Source organism: Bidens hawaiensis, unplaced genomic scaffold (assembly GCF_021521415.1).
Source record: "Bidens hawaiensis isolate Kalapana, Puna unplaced genomic scaffold, B.hawaiensis_p1.1 tig00003237_1, whole genome shotgun sequence".
Lineage (NCBI taxonomy): Eukaryota > Viridiplantae > Streptophyta > Magnoliopsida > Asterales > Asteraceae > Bidens > Bidens hawaiensis.
In genome coordinates, this window is record NW_027491176.1 from 432,120 (window position 1) to 457,113 (window position 24,994).

At 39.1% G+C, this 24,994-nt stretch overlaps 1 protein-coding gene across 1 annotated transcript; it reads left to right on the top strand.

Moving 5' to 3' along the window:
- The first annotated feature begins 6,833 nt into the window (after positions 1 to 6,833).
- LOC143622612 (protein FAR1-RELATED SEQUENCE 5-like) lies at positions 6,834 to 8,021 on the top strand. The gene is made up of 3 exons (XM_077093707.1): positions 6,834 to 6,923; positions 7,088 to 7,561; positions 7,767 to 8,021. Exons 1-3 carry the CDS (start codon positions 6,834 to 6,836, stop codon positions 8,019 to 8,021), a joined length of 819 nt encoding a protein of 272 aa, XP_076949822.1.
- The last annotated feature ends 16,973 nt before the right edge of the window (positions 8,022 to 24,994 follow it).

Here is a 24,994-nt window from a genome sequence, read left to right on the forward strand (position 1 = left end):
TTTGGTTTTGTTTGATTGTGTTTATAGATAATGTTGGAACAACAATTAATTATCAAATCCATCAAATAATTATAACTCATCCACAATGTTCATACAAATAGGCTTAACAATGTAGGTATGTTTTAGTTATAATTATTTGATGGAATTCAACACTTATGGTACATGTTATGCATGTTTTATTAAATAATTTCATTTTTGAATGTAACAATAATACTTTAATATTGTGTAGTGGTTACGATAAATACCAAAGAAAGTATTTCAACTGATAATCGAATTCGATGAAGGAAAATCTTTGTAGACCAAAGGCGAAATAAAAAAATAAATCAAAACATACAAATGCAACCAAATGGTAAATTTGTATCTTATTGTCTTCATTAATGGTTGTTGTTTACTAAAGTTGTTATGACAATAGTTTTGAAATTCTTAAATGTAATTTGTACACAAATATAAATGTAAGGCCCTGTACCCGGCAGTCCTACTTTAGCGTCAGATTTACTCATAAACACAGTTCTTACAATCAGAGTTAATTAAAAATTTTGCGGAAACGACAACTTAAATAATTCATTACAAAACATTAAATCTTTTCTTTGATACCATAACACAAAACATTATATTTAAAACATCTTTTCTTCCATCTTCAGATGCCAGCTATTCAATCCATGCCATGTGCCATCCTCATGCTAGTTCTTTGGTCTGATCACCTGCGTGCATACTAAAAGTCAGCTACGCTAAGTGAGTTCTAGTTAATCAAGCAACTTTCATACAACCACTACATATAACATATACGTATCCGAAGACACGAAGTCCACTATCTAACCTGCTCACCTTACCACTTAGCCTTTTATTTACACCTACCACTTTTCCACTTTGCCACTTTAATAACGTATAACGTTATGCCACTTTGCCACTTTAATAACGTAGTCACGTATAGGCTTACCCTACCACGTACTATCGTCATGCCACTAACACTCTTACTAGACTCTTGCCACTTCTAACACACTCTACCTCTACTTGTCTACAACACGCTTCATATCACTTACATAATAAGCAAGTCACATCATAGCATTCACACACTAAAAACCACTTGGCACTCACTATCCTTGGCGATACGTGCAATATCCAAAGATCGTTCACGTACCGACAAACATTATATAATAGCTACCTCGTATAACATCTATAGCATACACTTACCACTTAAGGTAAGTGTATTCACACTTCACATCGAGTATGCACACAGCCCCGAAAACATAACAAGGAAATGGACTAGAAACTCACATGAACTAGGTTACTTCTTCTGCTACTGGTTATTCCTTCACGAGCTGTGTGCGTCTAACTGTTTAATAATTGAATATCAAATACTACTCTAGCCATTCTCATTGCTACTTAATTAGTCTTACGTGTCTAAGCCGGTTTTACTTCATTAAATCATTACCGGTTAGTTAATCTTTACTTGTTAACCTTTTAAAGGCATATTTCATAATTTATCAAAGTCCTAGGGTTAATACGTAATTATCTCATTCTTTCCAAGTCTAGGGACCATTTCTGTCATTAGGTTAACCTTCTAGTTCGTTAGAGTCCTTTAACTATTTGGATCTCATTCGTTACTTCTATCTCTGGCTAATTCGTTACTTTAATACGAATTGACCTTTATAGCGAACTGAACCCTATAACGAATGGGACCCTTGACGAATGGCCCTTCTTTAACGAATTGAACCCTTCTAGTTCGTTATCTTCTTTAACGAATGGCTATAACGAATTAAAGGTAATTCGTTATCTTCTTCCCATAACGAATTGAACACGAAGTAAGTCTAATTTGTTAGGTTTTCTTTAGCAAAACACCTCTAGTTCGTTAACTTCCCGTTAGTGAACTAGGGTTAGGTCAGAACATTCCCTGACAATATCTGAACCTCGTACCAGAATCTCCGGCGCCGCCTTTCCGGCGCCACCATTGTCGGAATAACGGGATCTCGCTTGTTTCACCACCATTTCCACCGTTTTTCGTTCCGTTCGATCCAGATCTGAGCTAGGGTGACCCCTAAGCTCATCTTAGGTTCGGTTTATACCCGATTCCATCCGGATCTCATGACTTAAACGGTTTTAACTGTGTCGGCTCGTCGTTTCGTGACTAAATCTAACGGGTTTGTATCTCTACAATAAAATACTATCATTACCTCGGGTCGGAAATCGATCCTTCTTCTTCTTCTTCTTCTTCTTGGTTTCGGCTAGAGAGAGAAAGAGTGGAATGAGAGAGAACTAAGTGTGTGTTTTGGGTGGTGTATGGAGTATGAGAAATGAAAGATAATTGGTGATTTAAGGTTTATATAATTATGGATCATGGGCTTAGGCCCATGGTCCTTCCCTCTTTCCTTCATAGCCCAAGTCCATAACCCATATCCATCACCCAACACTAGTTCGACCCATACTAACTCCTTCTCTATTTAATTATTTCCCGATAACCCGAGTAAACTTTCCCTTCATAACTAAATAATATATATAATATTATTTAGGAAATTTCGGGATGTTACAATAAATCAGTAGATAAGATTTAGAATACTAACAATGTTATACAGTTTTGACAATATATTGTTAAGTTGAGGTTCAGTGATTAAATTATGTTTGATCAACAAGATAATAATTTCATTAGTTTTAATATACACATTTTCGTTAATAACATGCATCTCAAGACATACATGTAATTCATAAAATATATTTATTTACTAAATGTCATATTTTTTATGTGGTTTCAAGTTATGCTAATAAAACACATAAAAGTATTGTCTAACTCCATCATGAATTGGATAACACAATCAATCTTCAAGCACTTTATATGCATATAATTGTTTCGGTTAAAGTACTTTAGGCGAGTTAAGTAAGATTTGTTTCCCTAAAATATTATTGATTATTTAAATATTTGTGTATTTGTCAGGGCCTTTTGTTCTGTAAATATCTATAATCATTTCACAATTTTGTAATTGATCCTACAAATAAATTAGAAACCTCTTCAATTAATAAGCGAACACAAAGGAGAATATTTTTGGATGAAGGAGAAACAACAATTATCAACATAATAGAAAAGTACACCAAAACATTTTGTTGTTTAATAAAACACCTACAGAAACTATTATTTTATATATAATCATAATCAATTTTATTTTGTGTTTTTGTTTTATTCTTTAAATATTTATATTGTTACATGTACATTTTTTTGAAGTTAGGAATTTTTTTATGCCAGATTGTTTCGTCTACCTATCATTTGACATCGTTGTTGAATTGCAGAAGAAAATAATTTATGTTTGGTTCAATAACTATAGCATGTGCATCCACTTCTATTTATAGTAGAACATATAAACAAACATCCCCAAAAGAGTATATAAGTATTTATTCTTTCGTTTAAATATTATGTGTTTATTTTATTTAAATTTATCCACCCGTGGTACCCCACGAGTCAATAACCTAATTATCAATATTCTAATACATTTAATGTTATTTATGGGCAAGAGAAAACCATCAGTCAACGATTTCATATTTCAAACCAAGAAATGAGATTTAAAATGAGTTATTGTTTCAAATAAAAAAAATCTAAATATCTTAAAACTAAAAGAAAATTAATAAATACTTGTTCTTAAAAATTAAATCCCAACCTAATTGTTCTTCAAAGTAAAAAAATTAAAAATAAAAAACAAAAAACATTCAGGTTGGTTATAAGTGGCGGTTGTAAGAGCATTCTCATCCAATCCTTCATATTTTGTGAGTGGATGTTTTTATAATTTAAAGAGTGATTTAGGGTGTTGTGAGTAAAAAGTTTTTATATTTTAGAAAACGTAGTGATTTTTCTGTATATTTGAAAAGTTATTGTTCATCCCATATAATTTTTTAATATATTTTGAAAGTGGTTGAGAGTGAAGAATAGAGAAATGATAATCATAAAGGTATATAAAATATTAATTAATTGAAAAGGAAAGAAAAAATATAGTGTGTTTTAGTGTAATTTTAGATTTAAAAATAGAGAGTTAGATGGGAATGCTATCAAACGGATTTCTTCAAAACCCCATATTACTATTGTTGAAGTCATCTTAGCTGGAAAAATATGGTTCATTTAGAAGAAAAGAGAAATATATTTGTGTGGTGTGAGATTAAAATAGAAGATGATTGATAAATTAGTAAGTTTTCTGTAAATAACTACTTCAGTTTTCTAAAACTTGCAATTTTAGTACTTTTTCTAACTCCGTTTATTTTTATTCGTTAAGTAAATGGTACTTTGGTAATTTTGTTCTTTTATTTATTTTTTTCTTTTCTTTCAAACACCTTCACCTTTATATTTACAAATCAGCTTCTCTCCTCTTTCTATCATCCCCTTTAGAATCTGACTAATTCCCTAGATTCTTTAATTCACTCAAAACCTCAATAATAATGATCTCCATATTCAATCACAACAAATAACAACATCAATGGTTTCCACTAAGTGAATCTAACTCACTCCATCATCCATAGATATCAAAGGCTAAGTTATTCTTCATCATACACTCTTAGTCTTCAACGTTTCTTACTGAATAAACACATCTCTCAATTAGGTAAGCTCGATGAGCTAGTTTAGAACCTAACCGAATTGGTAAGCTCGATTATTATTGTTGTTGGGGTTTTGAGTAATTTTGGTAATTTTGCTTTTTCCGATGATGGAGATGACGGTGATGGTTCAGCGGAGATGAGGATGATGGAGGCGGGTGAAGATGGTGGACGTAAGTGGTTAGGGGAGCGAACAAGGGTCGGGTGTTGCTGTAGTTGGGTGCGTTTTTCCGGCGAACAGATTGTGCGTGTGTTGTCCCGGCGAACAGAATGTGCATTTTTTCGTTGAAAAGAAGGCGGGTGCGGATGTGGTTGGGGGCGTTTTTCCGACAAGGCTCAAAGCAGGAGAAAGGGCTTGATTTGAGGATTTAGGGTTTGGATTGTAATGATCTAGAGATTTGGGGATTTATGGATACGAAGGGAGAAATGTGTTTAAAAAAAGAGAAAAATAAAAAAATAACAAAACTACCAAAGTGCCCTTTACTTAACGAACAAAAATAAACAGAGTTAGAAAAAAGTACTAAAATAGCAAGTTTTAGAAACTGAAGTAGTCATTTGCAAAAAATTCAAAAATGGTACTAAAGTTGTGTAATTGAACAAACTACGGGTATGAAAATGACACTTAACTCTTTTATTTAGGGTCCCACTAGAGACACCACCCAAAATTAAAAACACCCACCCAATTTGCCACCCATCGGGCGATCCGCCACACATCACAGGTTTTTGTCTTATTATGTCAAAGTGATCTGTCTTATTATGTCTGTACCCAATCCGCCACATATTGAGCGATCCGCCACAGACCTCGTACACGTCAACCTCAGACTATCAAATCAGTCAAACCTCATACATGATATGCCACGGATCGGGCGATATGCCATAGATTAAGTCAATAATTGAATTTGAAGCGTCTCCCTTTCTCTAGATATTTGAAGGTTTCCTCAATTTGTGAAATATAAAAACAAGTATCTAACCTAGTATTTGTTAAGAACAAGATAATTTCGTTGTATGATATTTTGTTTGGTGACGAGAACGACGAGCAGTCGGGCTACGCATATAACTAGGGGTGTTCAAAAGTATCCGAATCCGTATCCGAATTATCCGGAAATCCGAATCCGAACTATCCGGAATTTCTGATATCCAAAATTTCGGATATCCCTAATTTCGGATATCCGAATCCCGGATATCCGAAAATTCGGATTCGGATAGAGATTCTGGAATTTTTCGGATATTCGGATTATCCGAACTATCCGAAATATTAACTTTAATATTTTTTAAAATTTTTTAATATTCAAATATAAGAATATAACATCTGAATCTTTAAAAACCCTAATACTAGTTTCTAACATATTAAGCCGCCACATCTATATCTTCTATTTCTCCGGCTCCCCGGCTCTCCTCGCCGCCTCTGATGACTGATGGACGGCGGTGGTGGATAGCGGCGGCCGTTCGCCTCTCCTTCTCACCTAGTCTCCAACTCCATCGCTCTTCTCGGCCCTCACTTCCTTCTCCAACATCCGGTGTTCGTCCCTTTGATGGTGATCCAAGTCTCCAATGGTAGTGTTCTGTTTTGAGTTTCTGAAGATGATGTTCCAAGTAATTTTAATATAGGTGTTTATTAGATTTGTTTATAAAATATTCAAATTTTGTTGATTTGTTATATATTGATTATAAAGTTGGATTGTTTTATATCTAATTTTAATTTGGAGCAGTTTTCTTTCCATATTTCGGATATCCGATTTACTATCCGAACGGATATCCGAAATTTCGGATATCCGAAATTCGGATATCCGAAATTTCGGATACGGATTCGGATAGTGAAATCCACTATCCGAAATGTTCGGATATCCGAAGTTCGGATATCCAAAACTCCGGATATCCGGTTTTGAACACCCCTACATATAACGATCAGCCGGAGCAGTCGGGCTTGCCAGATTTGAATGAACTTCCAAACTCGAACCATGAGCCGGGCTATGCAAATATCGAGCAGTACGACTTACCAAATCTTGAACAGGTTATTTAGTGTATTTATATAGTACAATAGCGCGTTAGTTATTTTTTAAATATTATACGTTGCCAATATATTTTATCAGGGGTATATCATATACGGCGGTAGTCACCTTTCCTGGCCGGAGGATAATAGGACATCGCCGAATACATATGATGCCAGACTCGAGGAGCCTTATGGTCAGTCTTCGCAGCAGTTACATGTAGACGGTCCGTATTACGGAACTCGGAATTTGTACTAGTTACCTTTAGGAGAGCAACCATACATGTCAAGAACAGTCACGAGCAACGTCGTTGATGGCATTCAAGAGGCTCACGGCGAAGGAGGCGATGACGATGTTGATGATGATGATGATGTTGTTGATGATGATGATGATGATGATGGTGGTGATCATTACATACGGGAGACGCCATTTTCTTATGTAACTGATAATGTATGACCTATGTTTTTTTTAAACTTATTATTATTCTTTTTCAACACGTTACTAAATATTACTTCATATACATTGCTTGATATCAGTATTTTAATTCTCTTGATGAGTTGGTGTATTGGGTTAAGAAAACAGGAGGGGAGCATGGTTGTGTTATCTCTGTCCAACTTTCAAGGAACAAAAGTGTTGAACTTGTATGCAACCGAGGTGGGGAACCAAAACTCAAGGCAATGGTGAGGCTTACCGGGAGTATTAAAATGGGTTGTCCATTTAAACTTGTCGGGAGGTACGACGCGGCAGGTGATTGTTGGAAGCTAGAGGTTGTCAACGAGACGCACAACCACGATCCTGTTCTGTTTGAGGAGGGGCACCAGGCTATAAGGAAACTGACCGACGAGGAAATTGATATGGTTGCGATGTTACATAGACAAGGTCTGAGGCCTACAAAAATTAAGGCAGCCATAAAGGAACGCTTTCCCGATAACAAATGTATTACTAGGGACATAAAAAACGTCGTAAAGCTCGTTGATGACCAAGATAAAACTGGTGACACCCCCGTGCAGGTACTTTTGTAAGAATATTATTATTTTGTAAAACTCTTTTTAATATATATTATTTGGTTTTATCATATATAAAATATATATATTCTGTAAGATTTAATAAGAATATTATTTATAATATTATTTTATTATATTATTTTTATTATAATACTGATATTTAATAGGAATATTTGTAATATTTAGTAATTTTTTGTTAAACCCAACGTAGGTACTCGAAAACTTTCTTCAAGCCCATGGGTTTACCTTTTACACATTGGAGAATCCTTCCACCAACAGGATGGAGAATGTTTTCTTTTGTCATGAGAAGTCGCATACCATGTGGCGTGCGTTCCAAGATTTTTTGTTAATTGACACGACGTACAACACCAACATGTACAAGTGGCCATTTGTTCAGTTTGTTGGTGTGACGTCGAAATTAAAGTCTTTCTGTATTGCGCACGCGGTTATCTTTAGGGAACAATAGTGTAACTTCACATGGGCCCTGGAACAACTTAAAGACATGCTCGGCGATTGTAGGGAGCCGCATGTGATCCTGACTGACAAGGACCAAGCCTTGATGAAATCCTGTGAAACAGTCTTTCCCGAAGCTACCAAAAATCTTTTTAGGTGGCACATCACACAGAATATAAAGAAAAAACATAAGAGTCTTTTTCAGACAGATATGTTGGTGCATAGATGTCAGTAGTTCATATGTCTAATGTCTGTAATCGAGTCTGTAATATTGTTTATGTAATTGTTTGTTTAGAAGCGAAGTTGTTGACAAGTTCGCCTAGGCGAACTTGTTGAACGAGCGAAGTTATAGACAACTTCGCCTGAGGCGAAGTTGTCGTGTATTTATATTGTTTTCTGTTTACTGTTTACGGGTTAATCGTGAATCAGTCGTTAGAGAGTTTAGTTGATCGAGTTGGTTGTAATTCAGTAAGTCTATTGACGTGAGTCTGTAAGTAACACGGTTCGAGTTATCAATATAACGTGTGATCGTATCGTGTGTACGTGTGTTCGTGAGCTAACATTCTACGTCCGTAACGATCTACACAGGGATTCCGCACCTGTGTATATCAGGATATCTCGTGTGATCCGTCCAGGGAACCTACAATTGGTATCAGAGCAGTTGCTCGATTGTGTGGTTCGGGATATTCACGCGGGTGTAGAATTCGCTCCATTTCGGGTATTACCGGGACGAGTTTGTGGTGTTTTTGCTCATTCTAGCCTCCTACCAGTGTGTTCAAGCCATTAAACCTTCAAAATCGTCGTTAAAATCCGTTTTTCAGATCTGCAGAAAGTTTCAGTTCGTCAGGCGAAGTTGCTGTTCATCAGGCGAAGTTGCCGTCAGGATTCGTAGGGTTTCAGCGAAGATATAAGGAGAAGCGAAGTTATTCACAACTTCGCCTACCTCATTAACTTCGCCTAACTCAGCGAAGTTCTCATCAAGTTCGCCTAGTTCAGCGAAGTTCTCTTCAAGTTCGCTTACTTTCTAAGTTCGCTTACCCTAAGCGAAGTTATTCTCAACTTCGCTCAGTCACGCGAATTTAAGACGAATCCAGCGAAGTTATTACTTAAGCGAAGTTATCCTTAACTTCGCCTACAGTACTGTTTCGAAGAAATTTTTTAACTTCGGCCTTTTCAGAATTTTTCGGGTTTCTTAGTCTTCAAGAAGGATGTCGTCGATCAACATTTCGGAGCTTGTCAAGATGGAAGTTGAAGCGGGGTCAGCCACAAAGGCCCCAAGATTGCTGAAGGGAACCGATTTTGTCGCGTGGAAGGATCGGTTCATCCAATACGTTAAGTACCAGGATGCGAAAATGTGGGTATGCATCCAAGATGGATATATTCCACCGATCATGGAGTATGAGGGTCGAGACCAAATCAAGAAATACAGTAAAATGGAAGAAGAGGAGAAGAAGATGTATGAAGCCGAAAGCAAGGCTCATGCTGCAATCACAATGGCTCTTCCACAGGAGATCCTCCATACTTTCAGAAAGTATACATCAGCTAGAGAGCTTTGGGAAGCTCTTGAGAGCAGATTCGAAGGAAATGTAGGCATTCGGGCCTCAAAGATAAAGTTACTCAAGACTCAATTTTCAGTCTTTAAGTACTTGAAGAACGAATCTCTTGATGATATTATCACTCGATATTATCATCTAATGACTGAATTGAATAACTACTCCATTTCATACCGAGAAGAAGAGATTGTGGAGAAACTTCTCGATGCTCTCCCACCAAAATGGGAGATGTATACTGTACTGATGAGAGAAGACAAGGACTTCTCTACTTATGATCTTGAAACCGCGGTCAACAAGCTCAGAACTTTTGAGCTTAATATGGTAAGAAAAGAAACATCTATGGATCAGGTTCAAGATCCGGGCATGTACGGTGCGAAAGTGAACTCCAATACAAGTTCAAAGACTGACTCTGCCGCCTACTACTCGAAAGGTGAGTCGGGTGCCAATTCTTCACAGGAGGGGCATGTGTCAGTAAACACAAATGGGGATGTTTGCTTTGTTACGGGTGGATCAAGTGGTACTCAACAGACAGCAAGCCAGAGTAGTGGATCTTCAAGTTCCTCAAGCAATAATTACTCTAAAATGCCAATGAGCGTCAAATCTGCTGAAGAGCAGTTTGGCCTCTATGCTTCATTTATTGCTTCTTATGAAAACTACATTCAAGGAAAGGTGGTTGATCCAGCGATGCTAGATGAAGACTACGACCAGATCGATGCTGATGATCTGGAGGAAATGGATTTACAATGGCAGATGGCCATGATAGTGAGGAGAGTGAAGAAGTTCATGAGAAAGACGGGGAGAAAGTTCGTTGGTGGCAGGCCAGGGTTCGACAAGTCTAAGGTGAGGTGCTATAACTGTCAACAAAACGGGCACTTTGCCAAAGATTGCAGAAACGAGAGAGTTGAACGTGGTCAGGGCCGGTCTGCACAGCACACTGGAAGTACTAAGGAAGTCAATGCCATGCTGTCCAGAGAAGCAGGTGAATACAACTGGAACCTGCATTTGAATGAATCTAGTGAACAGGCAAATATGGCTAAGGTTGAGAATGAAGAACGTGAGAAGACTACCGGAGAAGAGAAAGCTACTGGTAAGGAAAAAGCTTTCATGGCAGATAACAATGATCAAATCTCCGAGGTAAGTTCTAAATCTTTGTGTACTAAATGTGAAAATTTGTCTGAGCAACTTGCTACCATAACTGATCAGTATGTTCGTTTAGATGCTGAATTTAAAACTCTTAAAGAAGATCATCACTTCACAAAAGTAAGAGAAAACAGTTACAAAGTTAAAATTAAAGCATGTGAAAAAGATGTTAAAAGCTTAAAAACTAAACTTGCTGAAAAAATTGAAGTAATTGATCTAAGTTATGAGGTTTTAGAAGAAAAGACTAAACTGATTGCTGAACGAGAAAAGCAGATTGCTGACCACCAGGTGAAAGTGGTGAAACTGAACCGAAAACTAGAACAGTTCAGAAATTCCTCAGCTATTCTTGATCACCTTGTCAGTGATCAAGGTACCTCTACAAAGAGAGGAGGAATTGGTTATCACGAGGTTCCACCACCGTATAACCACAATTACACTTTTAACCCTAGTGTTCAGAAATCTGCTGATTTTGAAGTTCCTCAGACAGCTCCAATCAAGGTTACGAGTTCAGAACCAAGTGTTAGTAGTGGCGAAACGAGTTCGCCTGTTTCAAGTGTAAATATTTCTGTTACGAGTCCAGTCTCATCGGATTCGGATAAGCTGTCCGAATCGGGTAAGACAAAAGAGAAGGTAGTGTTACCCACTGGTGGAGAAAAAGATAAAACTTCTAAAAAGAATACTCCACTCAACCCGTACGTCCCACCTTATGTGAGACGAACGGCCGGTAACACTGCCTCGACATCCAAAACAACCTTTGAGAAGAAAATGGAGTATAGGTGTTGTTTTAGATGTAATAAGTTAGGACATCTTGTTGCAGATTGTCCTCTGACGCCGAAATTCAGAGGCGTGAGGCCTATTAAAACTGAGCATAAGCTTAATGGTAATTTTAAAAATGAAAACCCTTCAAAGGTTCAAAATGTATCTAATCCAGGTTTTCAAAGAAACAAACCTCAGTTTTACAATGCTAATCACCAAACCGTAAGATATAATACTTTCAATACACATAGGTTTGGAAGGCCTCACACTCAATTTCCAAGGAGATTTCCTAATAGGACTGACAGGAATTATCCAAATGCTAACTTTGGAAAGCAGAATTACGGGATGTATAGATCCAAGACCAATTGGTCTTGGGTCCCTAGATTCTAATCCTTTGCTTTATTGTGCAGGAACAGTTGAACAGGGCTGCCCACAGTCTTTGGATTGTAGATAGCGGTTGTTCCCGGCACATGACGGGTAACAAATATTTGTTACACGACTTAAAACCTGTTCAGGGAGCGAGAGTTAGTTTTGCTGGTGAAAGTGGAGGAAGAATTACGGGAAAAGGTACGGTGTCCAATGGGAAGATGACACTTGAGAATGTGAATTTTGTAGAAGAGCTGAAGCACAATCTGCTGAGTGTGTCGCAGATTTGTGATAAGGAGTATACTGTTCATTTCACGAAGAATGAGGCGATCGTGTTGAAGCCTGGTTTTCAGATACCAGACGAGTGGATAGTGATGACAGCTCCACGTGATACAAATACATATGTGATGGATATGAGGTCTACTGAAATGGCCTCGGGAGAATCATGTTTAATGACGAAAGCAAGCGAATCAGAATCCGAACTATGGCACAGGAGGATGGGGCACATTCATCTTCGAAAGATGAACCACATTGTCAAAAATGGGCTTGTGATGGGCGTTCCCTTGAAAAGTTTTAACTTTGAAGACAAATGTATTGCATGCAAGAAGGGAAAGCAACACAAGAAATCCCATCTCACCAAGAAGGTCAACTCTATTGCCAGTACTCTAGAACTGCTTCACATGGATCTCTTCGGTCCAGTGAATGTAAAAAGTCTAGGAGGTACATCTTACTGCTTGGTGATCACTGATGACTACTCGCGATATTCGTGGGTATATTTTCTGAAATCGAAAGATGAGACGGCTCAAATGGTGAAGAATTTGATTACCAAAGTTGAGAACGTCATGAGTAAAACAGTTAAGTTCATCAGAAGTGACAATGGGACAGAGTTCAAGAATTTTGAAATGGAGATCTTCTGTCTTCAGAAAGGAATTGAACATCAATACAGCGCTCCGTATACTCCGGAACAGAATGGAGTGGCTGAAAGGAAGAACCGAACTTTAATTGAAGGAGCCAGGACTATGCTGGCAGATTCGAAGCTTCCTGTGATGTTCTGGGCTGAAGCGGTTGCTACAGCCTGCTATGTTCTGAATAGGGTGTTAACCGTTAAGAGACTTGGTAAAACTTGTTACAAGCTTATGCATGGAAGGAAGCCCAATTTGAGTGGTCTTGAACCATTCAGGTCTCCTTGTTCGATCTTGAAGACAAATTCGAAATTTGGAGAAGTAGCCGATGAAGGAATATTAGTCGGTTATGTTGTTGGTACACCCAACAGGCGTGTCTTCAATACTTCGACCTGCAAGGTGGAGGTGGTGTGTAACACTGACATCACAAGTTACCAACCGCCAAAACCTAGCAATGGACCTGCTGAGCTTTTCGACTATGTTAAGCTTTTTAAGTCGTTTAACGTACCGGATTTGGAGATTTCTGAAGAAGAAGAAAGAGCTGCGACGAAGATGATACTCGATGAGGAAGAAAATCTATTGCAAAGACCGCCGATTGAAAAATGTCAACCTTCCTCATCAAACACTATCGGTACCCCTGCTGCCTCAACTGAAGAAGAATTTATCAATCCTTTTCACTCTCAGCATGAAACAACCATTGATGAGATCTCTTCTAATTTGGAAGATAATTTGCATGTCGGTTCTGTTCCGACCACGAGAATTCATAAAGATCACCCTCTGGATAATGTGATTGGTGATGTGTCCTCAGGTGTACAAACGAGAAGTAGCTTGAATGAACATACCTGTGTTTATACAAGCATTAAGGAGACAGGAATAATCGATGAATGCATGTATACCTGTTTTATAAGCCAGATTGAACCGAAAAATTATCAAATGGCTTTAAAGGACAGCTCGTGGGTCGAGGCCATGCAAGAAGAGTTGGCTCAATTCGAGAAGATGGAAGTTTGGACTTTGGTTGAAAAACCAAAAAATGTGCATGCGATAGGCACAAAATGGGTGTTCAAGTGCAAGAGAGATGATAAGGGGATCATTATAAGAAACAAGGCGAGGCTTGTCGTGAAGGGTTTTAATCAACAAGAGGGGATTGATTATAACGAAGTGTTCGCTCCTGTCGCCAGATTGGAAGCCATAAGATTGTTTTTGGCGTTTGCTGCTTATGAAAAGATGAAGGTGTTTCAGCTAGATGTGTAGAGTGCGTTTTTGAATGGGAAAGTTGATGAGGTTGTGTATGTTGAGCAACCTCCGGGTTTTCCTGACCCAGACTATCCAGATCACGTGTACAGGTTGAGCAAGGCGTTGTATGGACTACATCAGGCACCTCGTGCCTGGTATGCAACTTTATCGGATTACTTGCTCGAGAATGGTTTTGAAAGAGGGAAAATTGATAGCACGTTGTTCTTCAAAAGAGATGGAAGCGACATCCTGCTGGTTCAAGTATACATGGATGACATTATATTTGCTGCATCAAAAGTCTCCATGTGTCAGGAGTTTGAAGCCGTCATGAAGAAAAGGTTTGAAATGAGTGCTATGGGTGAACTAACTTTCTTTCTAGGATTGCAGGTTGATCAGAGGAAGGACGGGATGTTCATTCATCAGACGAAGTATGTTCATGATGTGCTCAAGCGCTTCAAGATGGAGGACTGTTCTCCATATGATACTCCAATCTGCATCAATCACAAATTGGGTGCTGAAGTAGACGATGATGCAGATGTGGACCCAACTCAATATCGGGCAATAATAGGTTCTTTAATGTACTTAACTGCATCAAGGCCTGATATAATGTTTGCTGTTTGTCTTTGTGCACGTTTTCAGGCAAATCCAAAAGAATCTCATTTGAAAGGTGCAAAGAGGATACTGCGGTATCTCAAGGGTAAGCCGAAGCTGGGGTTGTGGTACCCGAGAGGAGGAGACTTGGAGCTGGTCGCTTACACAGACTCTGATTATGGAGGGTGCAATCAGAGTCGGAAGTCAACAACCGGAGGTTGTCAGTTTCTTGGTGGCAGATTGGTGTCGTGGCAATGCAAGAAGCAGACTTCAGTCGCAATCTCAACCTGTGAGGCAGAATACATGGCTGCATCCAACTGCTGCTCTCAGGTTCTTTGGATACAACAACAGCTGCGCGACTATGGTCTGAATTTCTTACTTACTCCTATTTGCATTGATAACACAGCTGCTATCTCAGTAACTAACAATCCCGTGAAACATAGTAAAACTAAACACATTGACATACATCATCATTTCATACGGGATTGTGCTGAGAAGAAACTGATAATTCTTGAAAAGGTGGATACGCTTGATAATTTCGCTGATTTATACACTAAAGCGTTTGACAAATCCAGATTTCAAAACCTTATTGAACTGAATGGGATGATCAATCCCGAGTAACCATGTTTGTCTTGTTTATTTATTCAAAAAAAAAAAAAAAAAAAAAAAAGGTCACTAATCGCTTAAAATTATGTCGGTTACATTAGTTTGAAGGACTTGTCTTCGGATATGTTTTGGTCCTCATTTTCTACTTGTAGATTTTGAGGATAGCCATTAACCAGATTACTGATAGTGACCGGGGCGGTTTATGCTGAGTTTTTCTTTCTTTCGCTTAAAATTAGTCGATCATACTTAGTTTGAATGACACATACTAGTATGTGGTCGGTCCAGCTGATCCATTGGATCTTCGGGATAGCCGTTTACCTGAAGACTTTGTTTTGGTCGGGGCGATTTTTGTTTAAATGTTAAATTTTTTAAGGGAAATGAAATTACTTTTCAAGTCTGTTACTTCGTAAGAAGTTCGTTAGCTATGTTTAACAGAAAATTGATCCAACCTTGGAAAATGATAGAAATACTAACTTTGTGTGCTTAACTAGTGAAGTTATTAGGCTTGAAAGGCTTTAGGACAGCAATTGTATGTCATGGTAACTTTTTATGGTGCGTAAAAGTAGACGTGATACAAACTAATTTTACTTGATTCTACGTGGAAACTCCTTAAGAGTTTTGCGTGTCTTCATATATATCTTTCCGAATGATAGGCAGAAAAGCGATTACCCACTCATACACGAGCCCATGTGTGTTCTGATTCCCGTGAAGATTGCGTTTCAAGATACTGCAGTGATCCAGATTCGGGACTTGCAGTAAATTTCTACTTTGAAGTCTATGTTTGTTCAAAAAAAAATAAAAAAAAATATATATATATATATATATATATATATATATATATATATATATATTTGGAGTTATTGAAACATATTAGTGATGATAAAATCATGACTTCTCTATCTTAGAGTAAGAAGAAGAACGGGAACCAGAAGAAGAGTACATACATGTTTAATCAGACACTATGGGTCGAAGTCAATTCGGGGTGACTTGGGGAAAGCCAAATACGCTTTGAGGATAGATAGGAGGCATCAATATTTCTGAGTTGTTGCCCACTTAAATTTTGAGGCTTAATTGAATATAACTCGTATCACAGAAACGATGAAAACCACTTTAAGTTATACCTGCTTACAACCTGTCTCTATATGTCATAATACAGCTAAACACGGATCTATGTGACAGTCACTTACTTAGTATGATTCTTGTTCGGATCTTTTCTAAAACGTAGCAGTCCCTATCGAGACTGAAATTTGATCCCTTATACTTTAAATTTTTTAAGTTTTTGTACTTAGATAGTTTTATGATTTATTAACTGGTTACTTAGAATTGATCATGTCATTTATTTCTTCTAGGAAAGTTTTATAACTTAATTGGAAAATTGTTAAAATTATAAGGTTTGATTTTGTAAATATATAGGCGATGTTGTTGAACAGGCGAAGTTGTGGTTAACTTCGCCTAGGCGAAGTTATCCGTAACTTCGCCTGTATAACTCCGCCCATATAAAAGGATTTTCAACAGTCAATTTTTCCATTAATATCAGCGAACATATCCACAGTCACACTATTCTCCGGCGAACTTGTTATTAACCTCGATTACGTGTTATTTATTCCGATTTTCTCAACGATCAAAGGTTCGAGATGTTGTTTTCTCATATATTACAAGTTCTTTGATGCTAATCAAGGGTCGTTTCTACCCGGTTATTAACCTCGAACCATCGGTTTTGAAACCGATTTTCATAACCTATGTTTTTACGTGTTGAACACTATACTGATCGTCAACATGTCCTTAAAACTTGTGGTTAAGAGTTATTAATCGTCTAAACTATCCGAATCATCAACTGCACGTTGTTCCATGAATCTCACTGTCGCCGGTTCAGATTCAGGCGAAGTTAGGGTTTAGGCGAAGTTATCCGTAACTTCGCCTGGAGCTTAAGTTCGCCTGAGGCGAAGTTATCCGTAACTTCGCCCGAAGCTTAAGTTCGCCTGAGGCGAAGTTATCCGTAACTTCGCCTGACACTTAAATTCGCTTGAGGCGATGTTGTGATGAGGCGAAGTTAACTTTAACTTCGCCTAGATCATTTTTACTTATATTGATTAGACGAACTTAAAGCTGAAGCGAAGTTGTTCCCAACTTCGCCTCAACTTTAACTTCGCCTATACAGAGTTTATCACAACTTCGCTCATGGTAACAAAGCAAACTTGTGCTACGTCTTTGTGTCGTTCTAACTTGGTTAGTTTGTTGCAGATATGGCTGCGATAGCTGGTGCTGGTGGTGCAGGAGGAGATGATGGTGACAATCAGAGACAATTTTTCCCGGGTCACAATATGTACATCACTCTTGACCCGGAGGCGAGCGGTGTGGATGACTATCGCGAGATTATTACCTTTCTCCTGCGCTCGAGGATTTTTCATGCGATCACCAACACTCTGCCGATATCTCTGCCGAATATCGAAGACTTCTGGCAGACGGTTGAATACGACTGCCGTGTTGAGCCCCCGGTCATGCGAGCTACGGTGAACAATCAACAAGTTCAGTTCAATTCTGAACAGATCCGGGTGGCACTACGGTTTGGAGAGGAGACTCGAGACGATCCAACTGAGTTTGTCGCTCCTTTCCGTGATGGAGCGTTTCTTCGAATGGGCTACTCTGGTCCATTAGGAGATACCCAGAGGAGGAAGGGTTTCCTTCTAGATCAGTGGCGCTTCCTCATGCACGTTATGATTGTGTGCATGTCGGGGAGGAAGGAGGGCACAGATGGTATGGGTGCGACCATGCAGTCTGCCATGACTGCACTGACCTATAACAAGCGTTATAGTTTCAGTCAAATGGTCTTCTACGAGATTGATAGGCAAAGAAGGGCGATGTCTCGGGAGCGGTTCATCATGTACCCACGTTTTTTACAGATGATATTGAACCATGTGGCTCCGGCTCTACCTCAGAGACGCCCGATCAGATACGTCGAATCAGTGAGCAAACGTATCTTTGCTCAATGCCGCACGTCAAGTGCGAGGAGCAACCCTGAACGTGTTCCCAGGCATACTCCTCTATTTGGGTTTTTAATCAACCCAGAGTATGTTCCTGCTGGTGGGGACGAGTTCAGAGATCCTCAACCGCAACAGGCAAGAGCAACTCAAGCTGTTCCTGCTCCTGCTGTGCCTGTTGTGTCTGCTGCTGAGGATATAGACCTTGACGCTGTTTTTGGAGGTCAAGGCTATTTTGACATGGATCAAGTTGAAGAGGTGCAAGTCTCAGCTGCACAAAGTTTGGGTGTGAGTATGACTAGAGCAGCTACGTCGATGGCTGACTCCGATTTGGATGAGATTATGAATGAGGGGAGACGGTTGATGGTGTCTAGAGAGAGAACGATTGGGAAGAGGAAGAGAACGGAGGATGATGACGAGTCGGAAGAAGAAGAAGACATACATAAGCTGATTAGAAGATCAAGACGGGAGAGGACAGGTGCTGGCATGGGAGCTGGAGAGACTTCAAGGACTGTACGATTTGCTTCGGCCGCACTGTCTGGTATGTCCATTGTTCCTTCTTCTGTACAGGTGACAAGTACAAGCGCTGCGGATGTTCCCGTAGTGGCTACATCAACGGCTGGCATTCCATCCACCACTACCATCCAGACGTCGACTCCGGAGATCGTATCACTACCACCTCCAACGCTTACTCAATCGGTGGTAGCTGCTCGTTTTGTGGAGTCAACGGTCGTTACTGCTGCAGGGTTATCAGGTATGATACCACCTGCGGTTACGCCTGCTTCTGGAGTCTCGCCTTCGCCTACTTCAGATTCAGAAAGAATAGCTTCACTAGAGCGGATCGTAGCAGAGCAGTCGAAGACTATTCAAAGCCTAGTGGAAGCAAATCAACTACAGGCATCCCTCCTGGTTGAGCATGGGAAAATCATAGATGCCTTGAAGGAGTTCTTGGCATCTCAGGGGGAGATGAGCTGTAAGGGCGACGAGCTCAGAACGAAGAAGAGGAATGACCGTGACGATGATCCCAACGCATCAAAGATGCAGGTGGTGAGCTGCCAAGAACTTCTCAAGCTCTTGGTACTTCCACAGCTGAGGGGGAGTCTACTGACGTGGCTGGTGGTTCTGGTGATGATGTGGTGTTAGTTGAGGATGACGTGATTGATGCACTGAAAGAGCTTGACGATGACATGTTCAGTGATGAGGTGTTGTTCGATGAAGATGTGCTGCCGAGTGATATGACTGAGAAGATCGGTGAGCAGATTGTGATTGAGAGTGGGATAGAAGAGGGGGAGATAGTAGAAGAAAACGTTGAACACGAGATCCCTGATGTAGAGAAAGCCGACGTGAGTGCTGAGATGAATGAGACTGAGTGGGAGGAGCAGCCTAGGTGGAAGGAAGGCTGTGCTCATTGGTTTATCAAGACCAAGAAGCCTGCTGTTCCAGCCATGTTCAAGAAAAGTAATAACATCAAAGGCTATGCTGAGTCGAAGAAAGGAATTATCTGTTGGATTTATGATGAACAGATAAAACTGTTTGTGGTGAAGCGTTATGATGGTATTCAATACTTCAAGAGAATGTTGAGATCTCTCAATACGTTGCCGGAATGCGAGGTGAAGGATTTGGCCAGGTTGGGCCTGATAAACAGAAGTGACAACAATATGGCAAGAATGATTGAGAAGATTGTATGGAAAGAAGGCATAAAAGAAAAGAAGTTTGAACTATTAAAGCCACAGAAGGGAAAGCTCGTGGAGGATACAGAAAGGGGATTGAGAGCAGATGGCAAGCCATGGATGGTGATGAAGTACAAACCGATCCGATGCATCAAGGAGGTTCCAATGAAGAATATGCCTCAAGATGTGTTGAAGAATCTAAAATGGTGGTACGTTGATTGCCAGACTGCTGAAGCCGTGATGGAAGACGAAGATGAACAAGAAGTGCTGAGGGTGTATGACCCGATGCATCTTGTTAACTTATCGAAAGCTGATTTGCAAGTGTTGAATGAAAAGAAGATATTCTATATTCCTGCTTGGAAGGATGAAGCAAGGAAATATCAGCGAGTAGTCACGGTGTGTGTTAGAGAAGGAGTGCACGCTTGAAGATACAGGATTACGAGACAAGAGCTGAAAGATCAAGATATGAAGCTACTGCCAAGGGGGAGTCTGTTGGTGCATAGATCAAGATATGAAGCTACTACCAAGGGGGAGTCTGTTGGTGCATAGATGTCAGTAGTTCATATGTCTAATGTCTGTAATCGAGTCTGTAATATTGTTTATGTAATTGTTTGTTTAGAAGCGAAGTTGTTGACAAGTTCGCTTAGGCGAACTTGTTAACCAAGCGAAGTTGTTGACAAGTTCGCCTAGGCGAACTTGTTGAACGAGCGAAGTTATAGACAACTTCGCCTGAGGCGAAGTTGTCGTGTATTTATATTGTTTTCTGTTTACTGTTTACGGGTTAATCGTGAATCAGTCGTTAGAGAGTTTAGTTGATCGAGTTGGTTGTAATTCAGTAAGTCTATTGACGTGAGTCTGTAAGTAACACGGTTCGAGTTATCAATATAACGTGTGATTGTTCGTATCGTGTGTACGTGTGTTCGTGAGCTAACATTCTACGTCCGTAACGATCTACACAGGGATTCCGCACCTGTGTATATCGGGATATCTCGTGTGATCAGTCCAGGGAACCTACAAGATATCTTTGAATCCTTCTCTTACTGGTGGAAAGTACTGTACGAGTCTCCAACAAAATCTATGTACGACTACAACTACGGTCAAATAGAAGCAACGTTAGCTGGGCACGACAGACGTGGTAAGTCTTTTTCCCGTATATACACATGATTTTAGATTCTAGTTGTACATTGCCTAATTTGTTTTTTTATTTGTTTGTAGAGGCTTGGTATTATATTCGCGACAACTAGTTGGATCCATACAAAGATAAGTTCTAGGACTAAGCAACCGAATGCAAAAAAAAGGCTTGGTATTATATTCGCGACAACTGGTTGGATCCAGAAAAGACATAGACCCCTTTTGGAGAAAGCTCGATTTCAGTCCGACGTTTGTTCGATACGAAGAACCAGACTATGAAGCGGAACTAGAAGATGTGAAAAAATAAGTTCTAGGACTAAACAACCGAATGCAAAAAAAAAGGTCTACTCTCAAAGATAATGTATGTTTTTTCCTGGGAAATCAAACAAGGAGGAGCCTGAGAAACAAGACGACCCTTGGGGGCGTCCAAATCTAAACCAACAAGCCAAAAAAAACCCCTAGACAGAGCTCGTACTCCCCGTCCCCGTCATTTGATCCCCACAGACACAGCTCATACTCCCCATCCCCGTCAACTGATCCTTACATACACAGCTCGTATTCCCCGTCCCCATCAACTGATCCTTACAGACACACCTACTACGCCCCATCCCCGTCATTTGATCCCCACAGACAGAGCTCGTACGCCCCTTCCCCGTCATTTGATCCCCACAGACACAGCTCGTACGCCCCCTCCCTGTCACGGGAACCAACACCCGAAACCCCCACCCATTCTTTTGCGCGTTCCCAGTCTCAGTCTCAGCCCCGGTTTAAGATACCTAAACCACCGAAACGCTCATCGAAAAAGAAACAGACCGCAACCAACCTTGGTTTCCCATTACTGCGTAACCCAAAGCACGTCCCAAGCATAGAAAAGTATAAGCACTTCATTCCCACCTGGGCATTCCCGTTCATCTCAGGAATAAGCGATGTAAAGCCAGATGGTAATTGCGGTTTCCGAGCAATCGCTCTCGGTTTAGGCATGCGTCAAGTAGACTAGAAGAACATTAGAGCACGCATGAGGAATGAGATGGACACTAACCAGTCTTGGTGGAGGCACATGTTAGACTACGAGACAACCGGTAATTATGACACGGTTCGTGATTCGCTAGACTACTCGACGTCTGCTTTATTCCAGCAAAAGAGTAGCTGGTTTACGATACCTGGGCACGGACATGTAGTGGCTCAAACGTATGATTTTGTTTTAATCAATCTCCATCTGACTTCCAGTGAGAGTTACTTCCCTATGAGAATGAGTCCGGAACCACAATCTCAAATTCTAGTGATAGCTAAATGATAAAGATCATCATTGGCTCAACATACAATTAGAAGGGAATTTCCCTGTGCTGCTACCAGCACGTCAATGGGAAGGATACGGCAATGAGGCGGCACACGAATGGAAGTCTTTGTACGAAGATCGTATAAAAGAGTATTTGCGAATAAGGGAAACTTGGCGAGTGCAAACTCAAGAGCCAGTTTATTTAGGATGATATGTACGCTATTTGAGAAACTATGAATAAAATGTTTGTATTATTATGAATAATTATTAATAAAATGTTTGTGTTATCTAAAATTTTTTAATAAGAAATAACATGATAAAATATATATTTTTAAAAATAATATATTTTTATAATAAGATATAACATGATAAAATATATTTTTGATAATATATTTTTTTTAAAAATATTTTTAAAAAGTAAAATGTTTGTGTTATCAACAATTTTTTAATAAGAAATAACATGATAAGATATATATTTTTAAAATTAATATATTTTTAAAAATAATATATTTTATAATAAGAAATAATATAAAACAATACTAGAAATATCTGCTTGCGGATCAGATTCGCCACATATCGACCGATCTGCCACGGATTCTGCAGATCAGATCCATGGCAGATCGGTCGATATGTAGCGGATCTGATCCATATTTGATTGTGTTAAATACCCTCGGGTTATAACCGTTCAACTCATCAAAACCACAAAAAATGCTCAACGTCTCAACCTTTCAATCAAAACATCACAAGATTATACCACCAAAACCACCACCACCACCGGAAAATAATGACGACGGGGTCCGAAAATAGCATCTACACAGCCATAATAATTTCGTTCTGAAATAGTGGTGGCTGTGTAAATGCAGTTTTGGAGTCTGTTATTATTACAAAATAAAAGCCCAAATAAAACCATATGTTGGCGGAAAATAATAACCATGTAGTCCGAAAATAGCATCTAGACAACCATAATAATTTCGTTCAGAAATAGTGGTGGCTGTGTAAAGGCTATTTTGGAGTCCGTTATTATTACAAAATTATAAAATAGTAAATATATAATAATATATATAAATAAATTTTAAAAATATATATTTATAAAATTAAATATATATTAAAAATAATAGTGGTGACTGTGTAGTTGCTATTTTGAACTTATGTGCTACCAGTACAGCTGCCGTGAGCTGGCGGAACACTTTAGTAGTCCTCCTTCATATATTCCAACAGTGTCCTTTATTGGGTTTGTGGTGATTGTTGGGATCAACATTGGTCAGCCACATAATAAAGTCTCGTATCAACCTTCATGGGGTTTCCAGTATAAACAAAGATTGCACTGATGCGCCCACATGGGGTGCTTCGAGCAATTTTTGGTTTTTAATGAATTCGGTGCCACCCCAAATTGTCGACTTGCTGATGTTAACTGATCAGTGACTCGATAATATCAGCAAGGGCCTCCACAGCTGGTGGAGGAGATATGTGGGCATAACTGTACCTGTATAGGGTATATTATTTTAAGTTATCCGGTGTATCCTGGAGAATTTGACATTCCGGTGACTTGAGTGTTGTGACCAACACGGATACCCGGGCATAACTGTACCCTATTTTTTGTATCCGTGACCGTGACAGATTCCGTTGACTTGCTTGCCGGTGAGTGGAGAGCCGCGGCAAAGATCTTATGTGTTGATGCTATTTTTGGAGTGCTTATCTAGAAGAACTGCTAATAAACAAGAAGATGATTAGGTATTAGTCGTTGTATAGAATTTGATGTAATATCCAGTGCTTTTTGATGTAATTATTCAATTTTGTAATTTATTATTGGTTTAATATCAAATTTGTGTTGTTATTAGTATAAATCCGTTTGTATATTATGAATATAATATTATTTTATATAAAATATATGTTGCCTCTTTGATTCTTAAATAAAAAAAACAAAAAAAAACAAAAAACCTAATCCGTGGCACATCGGTCGATCAGTGGCAGATCGATGTTCACACAGATACTATCGCCGTCTGGTTACACATTCAAACATAACAAACACAAACCCTAACACGCCGATTCCAGATCCGAACATCTTCGCCGTTTAACATAACCGTATTCCAGATCCGACCCGGAAACATCAAGGTAAGTAAAATACTTGTATTATACTCTAGTTTGATATAGGTTTTGACTTAGATTAAGGGTTAGGGTTTGAGGTTTGAAATCAGGTTTGGATTCGGATTTTAAAACTGGTTGGATTAAGGGTTTGATGTTATATTTGGGTTTTAGGTTATCAAACTTTTTCTAAACGGGTTTGGATTCGGATTTGAAAACGGGGTTGGGTTACGGGTTTGGGTTACGGGTTAGATTTGGGTTTGAGGTTAACAAACGGGTTTAAAAACAGGTTTGATAATGAAACGGGTTAGATTTAGGTTACGGGTTTGAAAACGGGTTTGATAATGAAACGGATTAGAAAACGGGTTATCCGTATTATATAATTTTAATAAAATAAAATAAAATAAACATTATATTTATATCTTAAACATAGATGGAGAATGGCACGCGCATGTGACGTTTGACCCGGAGTCCGATTTTCATATTTGGTTTACGCAGCTTCGGAAAATGGTGTCGCAGGCTACCTTGACCTTGTCTGAAGAGTTTATAAAAAGTGTTGGGTCGGAAGAGAGGATAAGAAATATTGTTGGGAAGAATACACCATGGGATTGATTGTTTACCGCCCAACAGCCAGCGTACCGGGGGCTCACGCTAGAGTTTTACTCTACGTTCCTTTTCAGATATTTTTTTCTTTTCAGTTAA

Excerpts from the sequence above, each read along its gene's own strand:
- LOC143622612 (XM_077093707.1), top strand. The coding sequence starts at position 6,834 with ATGTCAAGAACAGTCACGAGCAACGTCGTTGATGGCATTCAAGAGGCT. Across the intron at positions 6,924-7,087 it reads ATGTTGATGATGATGATGAT|TATTTTAATTCTCTTGATGA; the intron begins GTTGTTGATGAT and ends GCTTGATATCAG. Across the intron at positions 7,562-7,766 it reads CTGGTGACACCCCCGTGCAG|GTACTCGAAAACTTTCTTCA; the intron begins GTACTTTTGTAA and ends AACCCAACGTAG.